Source organism: Leptonychotes weddellii, chromosome 15, assembly GCF_054177405.1.
Source record: "Leptonychotes weddellii isolate Sample4059 chromosome 15, ASM5417740v2, whole genome shotgun sequence".
In the NCBI taxonomy this organism is placed as follows: domain Eukaryota; kingdom Metazoa; phylum Chordata; class Mammalia; order Carnivora; family Phocidae; genus Leptonychotes; species Leptonychotes weddellii.
Genome location: NC_138383.1, coordinates 41,067,112 through 41,084,246, shown reverse-complemented (window position 1 = coordinate 41,084,246; position 17,135 = coordinate 41,067,112). Strand labels below are relative to the sequence as shown.

General features: G+C 50.8%; 1 protein-coding gene across 9 annotated transcripts in view; it reads right to left on the bottom strand.

Annotated features, from left to right (window-relative positions):
* Nucleotides 1–15,432, bottom strand: part of MPRIP (myosin phosphatase Rho interacting protein) — a 574,668-nt gene extending 559,236 nt beyond the window's left edge. For 5 of the 9 annotated variants that reach the window (XM_081805591.1, XM_081805590.1, XM_081805589.1 and 2 more), the window contains exon 1: nt 15,189–15,430. In XM_081805591.1, the coding sequence (XP_081661717.1) occupies nt 15,189–15,311 (123 nt within the window). In that variant the 5' untranslated portion in view covers nt 15,312–15,430. Of the gene's footprint in view, nt 1–15,188 lie in introns of all 9 variants that reach the window. The other 4 variants (XM_081805595.1, XM_081805594.1, XM_081805592.1 and 1 more) reach the window with 3 other exon arrangements.
* Nucleotides 15,433–17,135: the final 1,703 nt, after the last annotated feature.

Genomic DNA, 17,135 nt, shown 5'->3' with positions numbered 1-17,135 from the left:
AGAGGTCAAAGAGGTAAACACCACTTATCAATGTAAAGTCTGGACAATGAATGCTTCAAAAGCCAAAAAAAAAAAAAAAGGAAAACTGGTTGAAGGAGGTGCTGGGAGGGGATTCCTGAGAGGCTCCCCATAGGCAGACTCAGGGGCAGGCAGCACTAGCTACACAGACCAAATCTCAAGCTGAAAACATCTCAAAGAGACAGACATAGGCTTTCCATAAAGCCTTTCCACGTGGATGGAGAAGAAAGGGGCAGAGAAAATATTTTCTTTAACAGATGTCATAAAAAATACAGTCATAACAAAGATTGTGGTATACCTGAAAGATCTGAGGCCATGGGGATAACTCCCTTATTTAACACTAAAGACATCAAAATTCCTGTAGAGCCACTGAATCCAAGGGGCAGGACCTGGTTGAGGGGCATTGTAGTCTTAAAACAAAGAGGTAATTTTCCTCTGAGGAAAATTCTGAGGGTTGATCCAAACTTCTTCCTAAAAATAAAATTTAGTGAGGGGCGCCTGGATGGCTCAGCTGACTAGCATCTGACTTTGGCTCAGGTCATTATCTCCGGGTCCTGGGATCCAGCCCCATATTGGGCTCCCCACTCAGCGGGAGTCTGCTTCTCTCTCTCCCTCTACCCCGCTTGTCCTCTCTCTCAAATAAATAAAATCTTTTTAAATAAATAAATAATCCCATTTGTGTCCCACAGACCTCTGGGGCCTCCAAGATTCCCTTAAATCCCCTTTCCACCCACATGCTTAGAGGAAGCAGGGCCCGACCAGCCCTCTAAGACCAAGGAATGCGAATCTCCCTCTCCACCCTGACTTCTGACCCAAGCCCCAACCCTGCACCTCCAGGGAAAGGGGGAGTATCACCTGGCCACTGCCATGCTTCCTTCCAACTCCTGTGTCCAAAGCTCCAGGTCAGGAACTGGGATGGGGTCTTGGAAATTACCAAGCACCGCTAAGTGAACAGATGAAAAGATCAGGGTCATCTTGCCTTCTGGCCACAAAGCTAATCAGTGACAGAGGCCCAAGGAGAACTGCCTGCCCCCCGTCTGTTATTCCTTGGCTGCCCCTTGCTCCCCATATGAGAACCCAGCCCTGTCACTAGTCTAGTCTCCATCCTAAAACATTCCAGGCACCTCTGGCCCCTCCCTTTCAGGAGCTGTGGAGTGCGGTGGTGGAATCTAACGGCAAAGCAACCTCCTTCTCCAAGCCTCAGACGCCTGTCTGTGCACTCAGGAGAATATAACCTACCCCATACTCTTCACCTTGAGTCCCTACCACATGCCGTGTACCTGCATTTCATTTATTCTTCAGAGAGCCAGCCCTTGGTGACAGGAAGTAAGGGTGAGCTAGTCCTGGAGTGTGCCTGCTGCTGAAGAGAGCAGGCACTTGTCCCCAGTGGTCCCCTTATCACCTGCTGCCCTTTGCACATCTGACACCTCACTCCAAGGAGGCTGCTTCAGGCCCTCACCCGGATTCTGCACCTGCATCAGCTCCATCATGACAGGAGTCCTCCCTGCCGCTCCTATCACGGCCTTCCAGCAAATGATCCAACCTGAGCTAGACTAGTGATTTTCAAAGTATGGCAGTCCTCGGGACCCTTTTGGGGGTCCACGAGCCAAAACTATTTTATGAGGTCTTCACTTCCTCACTCTCATTCCTTCCCTAGTGTAGAGCAGAGTTTGCCAGAGGCTATGTGACATGACATCACAACAGACCGAGTGCAGAAGACAGGAGAATCCAGCTGTCTTTCATGATGACAGATGTTATGGAGATTTGCAAAAAGGCAAAATAGTGTGGCTCCTCTCAGCAGATTTATTTGTTGTTTTGGAAAAGTAATTTTTCAGAATACACCTGTTATTTATGTGAACATGTAACGGGTTTATTTTATTTTTAAGTAGATTAATAAATTTCTAAACATTTCTCAGTTTTAAGTTCTAGTCCAACAAATACTACAGATGTAACCCACATAGACAAAAGCCCTTTGAGGGCCTCAATAATCAAGAGCATAAAGGAGTCTCCAAAACAAAAAGCTTGAGAACCACTGGCCTAGCCAATCATCCCACCCCCACCCCCACCCCTACCCCAAATCCTCAGGTCAGTGACTGGCCCGTCCTGCCCCCACACCCTTGCTTCCCTCAGCACTCTGCTCATGCTATCACCCTGGCTCTCTGTCAGCCCAAACACAAATGCGCCTTCAGGTCCATCTCCAAGTTTCTACTCAAGACTCCTTTCTCCTCCACAGCACTACTTTAAAAGACTGCTTATCTCGCACCAGACTTACCACAGTGGCTGTACTACATACATGTGGAAATGAAACAGACTCCCGCACACACCAGGCAGGGAGCCCTTCCTCTGGGCGAGGCAAAGCTCTGCTGAGGAGGGGAGGTCTGGAGAGGGGGCTGGGCTCCACACAGCCAACATCCACTATGGGTCCCTCCCCTGGAGGCCACCGAGGGAGGCTGAAACACTGGAACGACCAAGCCCCTTGAGTGTTCCTTAGGAATCGGGTACATACACTGTACATAGATGTGACTTATGTTCTTTTGTATGCATCAAATATTTCATTCTATTAAAAAATATTAACACGGGGGTCAGGGTAAATTAGTGATTTTCTAACAGTGACGACAACGGGAGGTGGTGTTTCAGGGGCTGCTGCAGAGTGTGGGGTGGGCGGAGCTCCGGGGGGGTCTCACAGGTGGCACCGTCCTCTCCTCCCATCCCTCACATATGTGAGTTCCATGTTCTGTTTCAAGGGGCTCTGTGCTCTACTCCTGAAGAGATCAAGTTTGAAAACTGATAACTAGTGACCAGGCCAGATCATCTCTTTTCCCTCTTAGTGACCCCAACGTCTTTTGGAAGCCCAACAGCAGCAGCTCCCCATGCATCTCACCATTGGAACACTCCAGTGTCTCCCTATGTTGTCTGGCCTTCAACTCCTATGCTCCCTCAGCCCCCCTCCCGCCAATATTAAAGCCCCCACTTAGATCCTTCCTGGCAGCTCCACTCATCTTCAGGTTAGACAGAAAGGGAAGAAAGGAAGGACTGAAGCTCCAAGTGGCTCAGCCATCCCTGTGCTTGGGCACAGCACCTCTACCACCCCCTCAAAGCTGCACACCATGCTTGTAAGCCTGAGCGTTGCCCCGTACCCCAGGTCTCCACCCTGGACTCCTACAAATGAGGAACAGAGGTCTGGGCAGCACCATACGCACTGTCATCCCAGCCAGCAGTCTGCAGTGCTGGCCTCTGGCTTGATGTGCTGATTCAAAACACAGATCCCGAACAGAATGACCACTGGACCCGGATATTCCATTCCTAGGTCTCTACCCGGAAGAACTGAAAGTAGATGTTCAAATAAAACAAGCACATGAATGTTCATAGCAGCACTATTCACAACAGCCAAAATGTGGAAACAGCCCAAGCATCCACCTACAGATGAGCAGATAATCTAAATGTGCTATGCCCATATACTGGAATATTATTCGGCCATTAAAAAAAACAACGAGGTAATGATTCATGCTACCACTGGATGAACTCTGAAAACATACTAAGTACGAGAAGCCAGACTAAACGCTACATACGCTATATCCATTTTAATGAAATTTCCAGCATAGGTAAAGCCATAAGGACAGAAAGCAGACTGGTGGTTGCTAAGGACTGGGAGTGGGGAGTAACAGCCTCATAGTTATGGGTGTTCTTTCAGGGTGATGAAATGTCTTAAACTATAGACTGGTAGTGTTTGCACAATATGATGAATGTGATGAATGCAATGGAATTGCACACTCTAAAATGGTTAATTTCACGTTATGTGAATTTCACCTCAAAAAACAAAAAACACAAAAAACAACCCCAAACAAAACCCACACACAGAGCTCCCTAGATCCCAGGCACAGAGAGAGTGAGGGCACACAGCTGATGGCCCGCTCTCTGTCCTCCCCTCCCACACTTCCCAGCTCAGCTACCCGCTTACCCCTCTGCCCACACACATGCCCTGCAAGCCCAATCCATGCTCAGGGCTCCTCCCTGGACTGCAACAGCTGGAGGAAGAGGGAGAAAGTGACATTTTAAAAAGCCTCTTCCCTGTTCAGTCTTGACAAGGAGCCCATGGCCGCAGGATTTCTGGAACATGACGCCATTCGTGGCAAAGGGAGGAATGCTAGAGAATGCGTGCGGACACACTTCTGGGGCTTTGCAGGAAAGAGTCTCACCCTCTCCCTCAAAAAGCAGTGCTTCCCATTAAGAAACAGGTAGGACGGGAAAGTGCCATGGGAAGAAAAAAAGAGACAAGAAATGTAAATAAGTTCAGCCCAGGCCTCATCCTCTCGCCCCACCCTTCCCAGCACACACTCACCCTTCCGGCAGGACAGCCCCTGGCTCCTGGACAGGAGGGCCACACACCAGCCAGAAATCTAACGTCCAGGAGGCCCACCTGACCCCGCTCAGGAGAGTGCAGGAAAGAGTGGAAGGAGGAGACCCTGTGTCAGACTGGGTTTGCCTCCCAGCTCTAGCACTTACAGTATTGCCCTTGGGCAAGTTACACGACCTCTTTCCAGCTCAGGTTTCTTATCTCTCTACTTCATAAGGCCACTGTGAATGTAAATGAGTTAACAGTGGCCTGGTACACAGCAATTACTGTTGGCTACAAAAGCCACCACCTCCACAATAAATAATCCCAGAGCACGTCAACTGCTCCTTCGATTTAAGTATAGGAAAACCTCCACATCCCAGGAGGCAGCATGACCACCCTTGCTGGTCCAGCTCCCCTGAAGAGGACCCCTAAGCTCACAGGGTTTCAAGGCAGGAAGAGTCAGCAGGCTGCTTGCTGAGATGGCATGTGCCTGTTAGAAGAGCTGTCTGCAGGCTCTCGCAAGGAACCACTTCTACCTGTTTAGACCCTAGAAAACGGTCCCCTTGGCAAAAGGCTCCCCTCCCTGGAAGCATGTGGGATTTGTAAAGCCTGAGGAGCAGCGGGGAGACTGGAAGGACGGACCTGCTGGCTGAAGTGAGTGAATCAACACTGGGGACCAGAGGGCCAGGACATGCCCTGGCCACATCTCCCACCCACCTGCCCATCAATTTGGGACAAAACCTGCGCTGCCCTCTACCCTCCAGCTGTTTCACCAGGCCCAGGGGCACAGGGACTTTGGTTCTCAGACAACTGTCCCAGAGACACCAGCAGGACAGTGGCTTCTTAATCCTCTGCTACCTTGTTGATGACAACTCAGACACTTCCGTGCAAAGTGACTTCTGAAATCAGTATCTGTCACTGCCATTCACGGGACCTGCACTATGTACTTCTTGGAGCATGGCAGGGGCCCGGAGGTGGCTGCTGTGCTGAGCACTGCCCTCTGGAGCAGCCCACGGACTCTAATGCTAAGTCTTAGGCTAATGGCACCTGGCCTCTTCACTTCCTGTCCTCTACAAATTCTTAAAATCAGTTCCATCTTATTAAAAACAACCAAAAACCAAAAAAATAGTTCAATCTTTATACTTAAACATGTTCTGAAAATCAAACCCATAGAAGCAAACCGACTACGGCCTTTCCAATCCCAAGGGGCTACCATGAGGAAGTTGCTAGGCTGGTGCCAAGCAGCTCAGCAGGAGTGGAGGCAGCCTGGGCTTTTGTTCTGTGGGCGTGGAGGTAGACAAGAAATGGAGCTAGAGGGTCAGCTGTCCCACAAAACCATGGAGGCGGGTCCCCTCTCTGGGCCTATGTTGGGGAAAACGAACCCCACTTCCTGAGCACCACCCAGGTACCCGAGCATTTACAAATCCAGCACTTGCCACTTCTTGCATCATCTTTGCCACCATCACAGGCACCCACGACATGGGCATTATACAGTTCCCAATTTTCAGAGGAAGGACAGATGCTGAAACTCTGAGTGACCTGTTCCATCACCATTAAAAACAGAGCCAGGATATGAACCCAAATCTGAGCTGAAAGCCCCCAGTGTCAACCACTCCATTCCCTTACATGAGCACATTAAATGAAAAGTGGGACTGTGTCAGATTTCTAGGTCAGAGCATGTCCCCAAGCGGAAGACAAACGAACGCCCCAATCCCACTGAGCCCTGAGGCTCCCCACGCCCCAGGTCACTCACCAGCCCCAGAGTAGAGAAGCTCTGGGTGTGGCACCTGGAGACCCAGGAGATGTGGACTCTTTCTCTGGCTCAACTGGGACTCCCAGAAGTTGCTCCCCCTTCCTCTGGCCCCTTTAGCTACTGGCCAGGGCCATTCGGAGGTAAGACACTGAGTCTGAAAGGGTGCCATACAGCCTCCCTGGTCCGTCTGATAAAACCAGTGCTTTAGGACCAACAGAGATCAAGGACACAATATTTCCTGATTCCGAATTCCTTAGGGGAAAAGCAGTGTTTCCTGCTCAGGGCTGTGCCAAAGGTGTGGTCACTGCCACAGGCCAGCAGCCTGCTGGGGGACACGGGGCCACCCTAAGGCCGAGAAGATTTTAGGGCCTACACGATGACCTGTGAAATGTCCTGCACCACTGCCCTCCCCACATGTACCTCCATGCACCCCAGCTACTAAGGAATCCATGTCAGGGCAAGGCCCTGTTTCTGATAGCAAAGGTTAACACTTTTTATCAGACACAGGGAGGTCAAAGAGAACTTTGGAAAAACCCCCACTGGCTTTCCTGTGACCTAGGCAGGTCACTGAACTGGGTCTCAGGGGCTCCATCTGTTAACTGGGGACAATCCGTCACTTGCTTAATTACTGGGGGGGTATCACCCGGCCCCTGCAGGCCCCTCCTCCCAGGGCTAGGAAGTAGAAGTCCATTACACAGCTTTGATTTTGTTTGCAATAGCCCAGCCTCATAGGGGCGCCTGGGTGGCTCAGTTGGTTAAGCATCTGCCTTCGGCTCAGGTCATGATCCTGGAGTCCCGGGATCGAGTCCCGCATCGGGCTCCCTGCTCGGCGGGGAGTCTGCTTCTCCCTCTGACCCTCCCGACCCTCCCCCCTCTCATGCTCTCTGTCTCTCATTCTCTCTCTCGCAAATAAATAAAATCTTAAAAAAAAAAAAATAGCCCAGCCTCCTACAGAAACAGTACCAGGTGAACAAGTCCAAGCGGCCTTCCTAAGAGGAGGGAGGACAGGCTTCCGGTGTCACAAAGGCTGGCAAGGGAACAGTGTGGAACTAGGTTCTACGTCCCAGCCCCACTGCTAGGCAGCTCAGTGACCTCGGACTGGCAGTACCGCCTCCCTGAAACGCCACATCCCCGTCTCTACCGGGGCCCATGCTGCCACCAGCCCTTCCCACCTAACGAGACTGGAACGAGACAGATCACGGTACACGGCACGTGACGCAGCACAACGGAGGCTCCAGAGGATTCGACGCGCCCATCTGCTCACTCTCGCTGCAAGCTGCCCCGAAGACCGGGCAGGCCACCATCCAGCACAGGGTGCAGTCGCCAAGCTGAGCATGAGGGGAGAAAGGAGCTGGAAGGGTTACAGGCTCCAGGCAAAAACCAGGCTGTGGTTTCATGTGAACTAGGATGACCCTGACGGAGAAAACCAGCAAGTGGTTTGGAAGATTCCAGTTCCAGTCTCCAGAGACAAAATGCCAGCGAATCAACCCACTGGCTCTCTTGCCCCCAAAGGAAGTGATAATATAAAGAGAGCAGTGGGGCCGGGCATTCAGGGCTCCCATGCCAGGGCAGCTGTGAAATCATCCTTGGATCATCTCACCAAACCCTACGCTGCTAAAATGAGGAACCACAAAGTCTGGGGCAGGTTTCAAACCTGCCCCCCTAGCCTTCAGAGATGACTGGGGGCCCCACAGCCAGGAAGCAGAGGTGGCTGAGAGGCCAAGGTCCAGGCTCCAACCTTATGTCGCCCAGAACCGTGTCACTTTTTCTGTTTCACATATGGCATTTCCATATGAGATTCCTCCGAGTGAAGGCTGTGTGATTTAGTGCAAGTCTGAAAACTACTGACCTGGTCCAACTGTGTCATTTCAGATGGGAAAGGGAGGCTTGGAGCGTAAGTTGCCAAGCATAAAGGAAAAGCCTGTTTTCTCAGGTTAAATGCTTCTAAATTAGCATCCAGTGCTCTTCACCGTGTCTTGTGCCTCCTTCCCCCCACAGTCTTAGGATGGTTGGCAATAGGATGTTACCTCTCTCTCGTCTCTTTTCCCTGGTTGCAACGCTCTCTTCTCTCTTTCAAGACTAAATGGCAGCTTGGGAACAATTTAAAGATAAACATTCCCAGTCAAATTTCTTTATTTCAGCTAAACAGCATCAGGGTTCTAGTAATCAGGAAACAGCCCAAACAAAGGCTACTCCCCACAGGACAGGCCCGTCAGCGCGCTTCCTGGAATATCAATTACCACAAAGGGGGTTCAGTAACCCCCATAGGCCTGGCTAGCACCTACCATCCATTCCATTAGTAGACCACTCCCTGTAAACAGAATGGGGGCATCAGCTTTATAGGTGGGAAACCGAGACGCCGAGAACGTAAGTGACCTTCCTGGGTCACCCTGCATGTCTGCGCCAAGAATAGAACATAGGTCTTTGATTGTAGTCCTTCTATGTGGCAAAGGAAAAAGAACTCAGAGAGAAAGGTCAAGTAGCAGGCTAGAACACAGGGGAAAAAAGCAGCTAAAATACAGCTGCAAAACACTCCCGAACACAAAGGGCTGTGTCAGAATGCAGTCACCCTAGCCAGCAACGTGCCTGGAGGGGGCACGCCAGCCTGCCCCCCAGGCTCTCACTGGCTCCCTCCAGGACAGGCCCTATCGGCACCCTCCTTCCTCCTGCTTCTAGAGGAGGAGTGGAGATCCGAGCCCTCAAACACCACTAAAAGGAGTCCGCAAGAAGATGGGACGTTCAAAGAAAGAAGCCCCAAGAGTTGGCAAGGACACCAAGCAGAGGACACAAACAGGAGTAACAGCAGGAGAGAACTGTTCCTGGAATTCTCTGAACACAGGCTGTCTGCACAACACCTCCAAGGAGGAGGAAAAACCCACAAGCACAGCCCTTCCACTCAGTACTTCCTCTGAGGGTCTCAAGGGCCCCGCGGTGGGCCAGGCTGCTGCGACCAGAGCAGCCCCGTTCCACATGGTAGGCACCAGCTACGTGTGGCTCTTGAGCTCCCAGAAAGTGGCCAGCCTGAAACAAAAGGTGCTGAAAAGGTAAAATAATAACTTCTTTATGTGTGGAAATGGTATTTTGGATATGTGAGGTTAAATAAGATATAATTAAAAGTAATTTCATCTATCTCTTTTTGCTTTTCTAATGTAGCAAGTAGGAAATTTTTAATTATAAAAGTGGCTCATGTTATAGTCCTACTGGACAGGGCTGGTCTAACCCATATGCCAAATCTAGCTCCTGGCTTTTTTTTTTTTCTTTTAAGGTCCCCAAACCAAGACAAGCTTTTACGTTTCTACATGATTACGTAAGTACCTTCATAAACTCCTCGATTTTGGCCTACAAACCCTAAAGCTTTTACTATCTGGCCCTTTAAGAAGTAAGTGGTCAATCCCCTGGTCTAGACTCTAAATACAATCAGATATTCCCTCCAATGACAGTAGGGGCAGAGGGCAGGTTTGGGATGCGCGAGTGTGTGTGTGAGCGATTTTTGCACACTCATTTTTAAAAATTGAGGTAAAAGTCCTATAGCGTAAAATTAACCATTTTAAAATGAACAAGTCAGGGATGGTTAGTACATTCACAATGTTATGCAACCAGCTTCTCCACCTAGTTCTAAGACTGCTCGTGACACCCTCAAAGAGAACCCTGATCCCATTAGCAGGCACTCCCCCGCCAAGAACCCTGGTAACCACTAATCTGCCTTCCATTTCCACGGCTCTACCTATACTGGACATTTCATATAAATGGAACTATACAGTATGTCATCTTTGTGCCTGATTTTTTCACTTAATATGTGTCTGAGGTTCCATCATATTGCAGGATGGTCAGTACTTCATTCCCTTTTCATAACTGAATATTCCGTGATATGGATATACCACAATCTGTTTATCCATTCATCTACTGATGCCTATTTGGGTTGCTGCTACCTTTTGGCTATTATGAATAGTACTATTACAAACATGCATGAATGTATTTGTTTGAATACTTGTTCCCAATTATTTTGGATATATGTTAGGAGTGGAATTACTGGGTCATATGGTAATTCTTTTGAAGAAGTGCCAAACTATTTTCCACAGTGGTTGCACCATTTTCCATTCCCATGAGCAATGCATGAGGGTTCTAATTTCTCCACATCCACACCAACACTTAACGACCTTCCCTTTTTTAATATAGCCCTCCTAGTGGGTGTGAAGTAATAACTCACTGTAGTTTTAATCTGCATTTCCCTAATGACTAATGATACTGACCGTCTTTTCCTGTGCTTGTTGGCCATTTTGTAAGGTCTGGGATTTATGACATAGCCCCTGCCAAACCGTTTACCAATATGTGCATAAATCATAAATCTTCTCAAAAGAGTGGTCATGAAATCTCCCCATTGCTTATGAGATAAATGTTAAGTGAAATAAAGAAGTTCCATGCCCTAGAACTTCTAAGAATGTCACAGAGGTAAAGGGAAAGTCAATGAAATGATTCACAGAGACCAGGTCCTGACCCACCCACCCCTGTGTGGGGGACTCTCACCCCAAGACCCCAAGCTGCCCTGGTAGTGGAGTGCCGCATAGCGAGGGGCACAATTCGACCGAGAGATCTCAGAAAAGATGAAGGAGGACTGGAGGAGCCCCGGCAGAGATCAAGACCAAACTCCTCATAGTCCAGATGGGAACATCGAAGCCTGAGGAGAGAAAACAACCCAGCCAAGATCCCACAACAAAACAGCAGTAGAAGGAACTAGAACTTAAGTTCAGATGCAGTGACTCCTTCCACAAAAGGCATGCCTAAAGTCGTACAAATTGGCAGGAGGATGAGACATCATACCAGGTCAATACCCACCACGAACCCCAGAAACCTACACTAAGGCTGGGATCCAAGAACCCTGGGCTCCAGACCTTCTGCTCCCACTGGCCGCCAACCCTTGATTCACATCCCTTCCCCACCGGCTCCCCCTCGTTTCACTCTATGTGGCCTCCTGAGTGACTGACTACACCCACTCCCACGACTTCAGAATTCCTACCGGTCCCACACCCCTCATCTAGCTCTAACCACCTGCATGCCTGAACCGGTGATTCCACCTAAGGACCACACTAGACCTCCACCTCCTCCCTACCCCACAAACCTACTCTCTGTTATTCTCAGTCTTTGTGAAGGTACCCAGGTCTCCTCAATCCCCACCTCCAATCAACCACCAATATCCTGTCCCTAGTGCCTGATGACTCCTTCCGTCCTGGCCAACACTGACCTGGAGAAGACCTCTACCATAATTTACCTGGACTATTCAAGACAATCTTTTAGTGCTTCTACTCTTATGCCGAAATTATTTTCCTGAGACAAAACTCGGATGCATTAGAAAGTTAAGCATAAAAATAACTATAAGGGAACTACAAACATGAAAAAATAGTTTATAATCTTGAAAAAAGACGTTCATAATCACTAGATTAAAAATACAAACTAAAAAAGAAACATGGAAATTTAACTGCATTCTTATTTAAAACTACCATATGAAAAAGAGAAATGAGCATACATAACATTAGAACGGACACCGTGGGAGAAAATATGTGCAATATAGGACAGGTTCAGATTAAGATCTAGAGCAGGGGTCAGCAAACTAGAGCTTACAGGCTGAACCCTACTAGCTGCCTGTCTCTGTAACTCTGCAAATACAGTTTTATCAGAAACAGCTATACTCATAAGTTTACGTATTGTCTTAAGTGGCTTTGCATGATGGCTTTTACACTACAATGGCAAAACTGTGTAGTTGCCACAAAGATCATATGGCCCACATGGTTAAAATATTTACTATCTGGCCTTTTAGAGAGAAAGTCGGTGGACCCCTGACCTTGAGTGTGGACAGAAAGCTCCTACAACCAGCTGGGGTGGCGGGTGGGGAGCAAGAAATTAACCCAACAGAAAAACAGGCAAACAGTATGAATAGGCAGTCTACACAAGAAACAAAACATATGCCATAAATATTGTAAAAAGAGGCTTGACCTCACTGGTAACTAGGGAAATTATTAAAGAATTAAATCATCTGACAATATCCAATCCTGGCAAAGGTACGACACAGCCTTTTTTGGAAGGCAATTTAGTGATATCTGTAAAAAAAAATTCAATGTGCTTGATGTCAACCCAGCCATTCTATTTTTAGCTATCTGCCCCCAGAGAAATACTTGCATTCGTGCACGCACACACTCACCCAAAAGCATTTAGAAAACTGTTCGCTGAAGCAGTCACTGTGTGTAACAGCAAAACCCAGAAGTAACCTTGCTGTCCATCAGTAAGGGAATGGTGACAATAAGGTACATCCCTGATGGCACAATTTGCAAAACAATTTTGGAACAGTTATATGTCGCACCATGAAAAGAGCTGTAAGACATGTCATTAAGCAGGAAAAAATACGCTGCAGAGCAAATGCATATATAGTCTGGGTTAAGTAAAGGTTTTAACTGTGTATTCAAGTCCACATGCACGTAAAGAAATGCACAGGACTGAAGGATAAACGCCTTAAAGAGGGGGTGGCCTCAATGATCACTGATCTATCTTCCAGCCTTGAAGGTCTAAAATAAGCTCAGGGCAGGGAGGGGCAGCAGGAAGCAGGGCCCTGGGGGAGAGTGATGGGAACCAATTGGCTGAGGTTTTCTAATGGAGCCAAGAGGATGAGAGTAAAGCTGGGGGAGGCCGGAAGCTGAGAGCAGCAGCTAAAGCTGTTGGCAACAGCCCTGAGTCTCCCTCCTTCTCTTTTCAAGAGCAGTTTCTTCCTGAAAGATCCCAGGAGGTAGAATGCTGGCCTAATCTCTCCCGGCACAAATAACCCCACTCATTATTTCAGAAACTACCATCCCAGTTGTGTCCTGGAAGACTCAGGCCTATTTAAAATCCACAATTAACTGTGAATAAAGTTGAAGAATAACGTACTTTAAATCTGCAACATTCTCTCTTGATCCAATTAATAATCAACAGATTTTTTAAAGAAAATTTAACAGATTGGACTCAAATATGCAGATCCCATTCCAGTTTATCTAAGCCTAAGAATCAGAACACAGTCCTGATGAGGTGTAAATATCCCATGTACGAATTCTGGCAGTTGCCTGGAATAACCAGGAAACTCTCTCAGAACAACCCTTACCAAGCCCATAAACTTCCTAAATCCAAGTTTACTATTCTGTGGGTGATTTTTGTTTGTCTGTTAACTTGTAAGAGAAAAGAGTTTAATAAGATACTATTCCTTGCTTTTCACAGGGTGAGAGAGGTAAGCCAGGGATTCCTACTCCCAATTTACAGAAAAGAAAAAGAAACTCTACAAAGGCAAAGGGACTTACTCAAGGTCACACAGCTGAAAGTGACAGCGAAGACAGAAGAAAGGTCTCCTGCCTCCTCGTCCAAGGCCCTCATCACCACATAAACTGCTTCCCCCAAAAAAGGCATCCAGTTGAGAAGAGAAAGTGTCCCTGAAAAGCCCAACCCAGAACACTTTACCAGGAAAGTGAGTTCTACTCTCCCAAACTGATTGGCCCTTCATCCCAAAAATCTATGACTGCAGCCTTGATGCTCCGGTTAAGCTTCTGGTTTTAGATGAAAGGAGTCTTTTCCTGGCTGTTGGGATTCTGATCACAGAGGAAGACACCATGTCTCAGGCCATAACCCCTGCCCTGCCACCCTACTCTGGTCAGCCATGTAAACAATTCAAACCCTGTGAGTACTTAAGTAGCATTAAAAACAGCCAGGCCGTACACTTCAAAGCAATGTTTTCCATCTAAAGGGTTCTTCTGCAAAAGGAGTGGCTACAACTAGGTCACACTGGACTGGAATGTGAAGGGAGCTCCCCTGGCCTCATTGGGGGGGGGGGGATGAGAGAAAGCTCTGAAGAAGACTAAAACTGGGGGAGAGGCAAGAAGGGGCACAGACACATCCCAAGGGGCTGTATTCAGGGCTTGGTCAGGAAATCCAAGGAATCTGCATGGCCCAAGGACCTCCAAGTGTTCCAGAGAATCCCTGGGATCCGGGGGCTCAGACAGCAACCAGTACAGGGGCTCCCAAAGGCCAGTGCAGATTGCAGTCCAACTTCTTACGGAACTGTTACAAAACAAATTCCTCATCTCCTGTATCACTTCAGTAATAGGGCCCTAGGACTCTGTATTTTTAGACTGCGACTCTGATGCAGGTTTGGGAGCTACTAAACTGTCCAAAGCCCTCATATGACAGATAAGGCCAGGAGAAGTGAACGGACTTTCCTGAAGGCCCACAGGTCTCCTTATTCCTTGCCAAGCGACCAGAGAGCTGGGAGAAAGGGTGGGGAGAGGACCCCCCAGCTCTCCCATCAACAAAAAGCCCTCCAGTTTAAGTTCAAGAGCAAGACCCTCCTCCCCCGACTTCAGGACCATTCACCTCTCCCATCATTGACAGTGACAATGATTTAGAAAACGGGCAAACTGGGTCTGATGAGAGGGAAGCCCACGGTCCACCCGGACAGTCCTGCACCCTTGGCCACTCTGGGTGGACAAGTCTAAGTCGGGTCCTAAAACGGACTCTATGGGGGGTACTACGAAGCAGCAAGCAATCCCCAAGTGCTTTGTTCCTCCTAAGAAAAACCAGGCATTTTTGAGTCACCCAAAAAGCATGAATCACACGGCAGGGCTATGGGAACGGGAAAGGATGTTATTTTTCGGCATACTTGAGGATTTTCCCTTTGTCCCGGCTCTATCAATACACTTCTCGCTCCCTCCCTCCCCCATCTCCATCCTCACCACCCTCCCCAGGACCCACGTACATTTTTTCTGCTCCGTTTTTATCTTCCCCGGGAGCCTTCAGAGGCACCCCCACCCCCGCCCGCCTCGGGAACTGGATAACGTCCGCTCTCCTTTCCACAGCAGGATGGTGGTCTCACGGGCGTCAGGACTGGGGGGAGGCGGCCAGCGCCCCGGGCCAGGCACTCTCGCCCGCCTCGGACGACGGCTTGCAACACCTAGCGGGGCGACCGCGCGCCGGCAAACTTCCAGCCCGAGGGGGCCGCCGGGGGTCGGGGGCCGCCCCGCGCGGGACCCGGGTCTCACCTCCCGGTCGGCCCCGGGACCCCCGCCCGCTCACCTGCGTCAAGTCCTCGTCGTTGAGGAGATGCGACTCGCGGGGCTTAAAGCAGTTCTGACACTTGCTCTTGTTGAAGATGTTGGCCTGGAATTTCCTGCACGGGTTCTCCTTGGCCGCCGACATGGTCGGCGCGGCGGCGGCACAGGCCCGGAGGCCCGGCCCGGCGCGCGCTCCGCGGCGGACGGCGGACGGCGGCTGGCGGGCGGCGGCACCATGCACGGCGGGCTCGGGGCGGGCTCAAGCCGGGCTCAGCGCGGGCGCCGCGGCATGCCCCCGCCGGCCGGCCGCCTCACAGCCGGGCCGCGGACGCAGGCCGGGCCGCGGCCGGAGCGCGCCCCCGGCGGTCAGGGCGGCCTGGCGGGCGCCGGGGTGCGGGCCGGGCCTCTCCTCGCACGACGGCGCGGCGCTGCAGGGCGCGCCGGGGCACCTCGGCGCCGAGCCCCGCGCCGGGGCCCTCACAGAGCGCGCGGTCCCCGCCGCCCGCCCGCACAGCCGCCGCCCGGCCGCCGCGGGCCCATGGACGCGGCCTCCCGGGCCCGCTGCCTCCCCGCGCTCCGGCCCGCTTTCAGGCGCCGGGTCGTTGCCGGTCCCCGGGGTCGGTCCCCGCCGCCCCTGCTGCCCTCGGCGCCCAGCGGCCGCAGCAAATGGTAGCGGAGCGCCTCGCGCACTCCCGGGGCGGGGCGGGGCGGGCGGGGCGGACGCGCGGGCGGGCGCGCGGGTGGGCGGGCGGGCGGGGGAGGAGGGAGGGATAGGGGCAGCGCGCGGGGCGGGGCCGCGCCCTCCACGCGATCGGCAGCCCTGCCGGCCAATGGGAGGGGCGCGCTCCAGCTAACAAAGAAAACCTTTGGCCAATGGAAATCGGGGGTGGGGACAAAGGGCAGCCGGGCGCAAGGTAACTTGTGTAGGCGAGGGAAGGTGGGGGCGCCGGGATGGGACGTTCAGGTTTGGTGGACTGGCGCCGAAACTGGCTGGGTCCTGACAGCTGCAGGGGCTGGGGCGGGGGCCCATGGGGGAAGGGGCGGAGCCGACCTCCCGGCTGGCTCTACAAACCTCTCACTTCCAACCTCGCCTTCCCGCACCCTTTCCCGACACCCGAGCCCAGCTCTGAGCGGATTCATTTAGCACCTACTGTGTGCCAGTCCCGCCCCCACCCCCCGCGAGGTAGTGGTCATAGCACTATTAATACGGACTAGATACTGTTTCCAGTGCGTGATACTCATTAGCTCATTAAAGTTTCACAGCCTCTCCATCATCATCCCCATTTTACATATGAGGAAACTGAGGCTCAGAGAAGTTAAGAAATAAGAGGTAGAGTTTCAAGGGATGACTAAGGGATGTCAGCCTTGAAGAGCTGTCACTTCTATTATGGGAGATCAGTGAAGGCTGACTCTATGCCAGGTACTGAGGTAGGCATTCTTTCCCCCATTATGTGTTTGAGGAAATTAAGGCTCAGACTTCTGAAGTAATTTGTGCAGGAGGGGCCGAACTGTCACTCCAATCCTCCGCCATCCAGTCTCATGACCAAAAAACCGCCTGGAGAAGACTGTAAAGGAGATACAGGCAGAAGATTCAGGAGCCCAGAAAGGGGGAAATGCACTCTTTGGGGAAATTAGGGGTGGCTTCGAGGAGGAGGGGAAACTTAAGCAGATGGTGAGAGGTTGAGAGGGGCTGGAGGTGGAGGTTAGAGGAAGAAGGAGCAGGAAGGATGAGGCTAAAGGGATTCATGGGGCCAGATCACCCAGGGCCTTGGATTCCAAGCTCAGGAGTGTAAATGTCATTCTGCTGGCAGCCAGGAGTAGACCACGGGAGTTTTTAAACAGTGGGGTGAGCTAACCCAGCCCTCGCAGAGGAGGTGACATTGAAGCATGTGTTAACAGCAGCGACAGCAGCTGTTGCTTAGGGGATGGGAAGGTTTTAGGAGAAGTAGCAAATGCTTCCAGAGCTGTG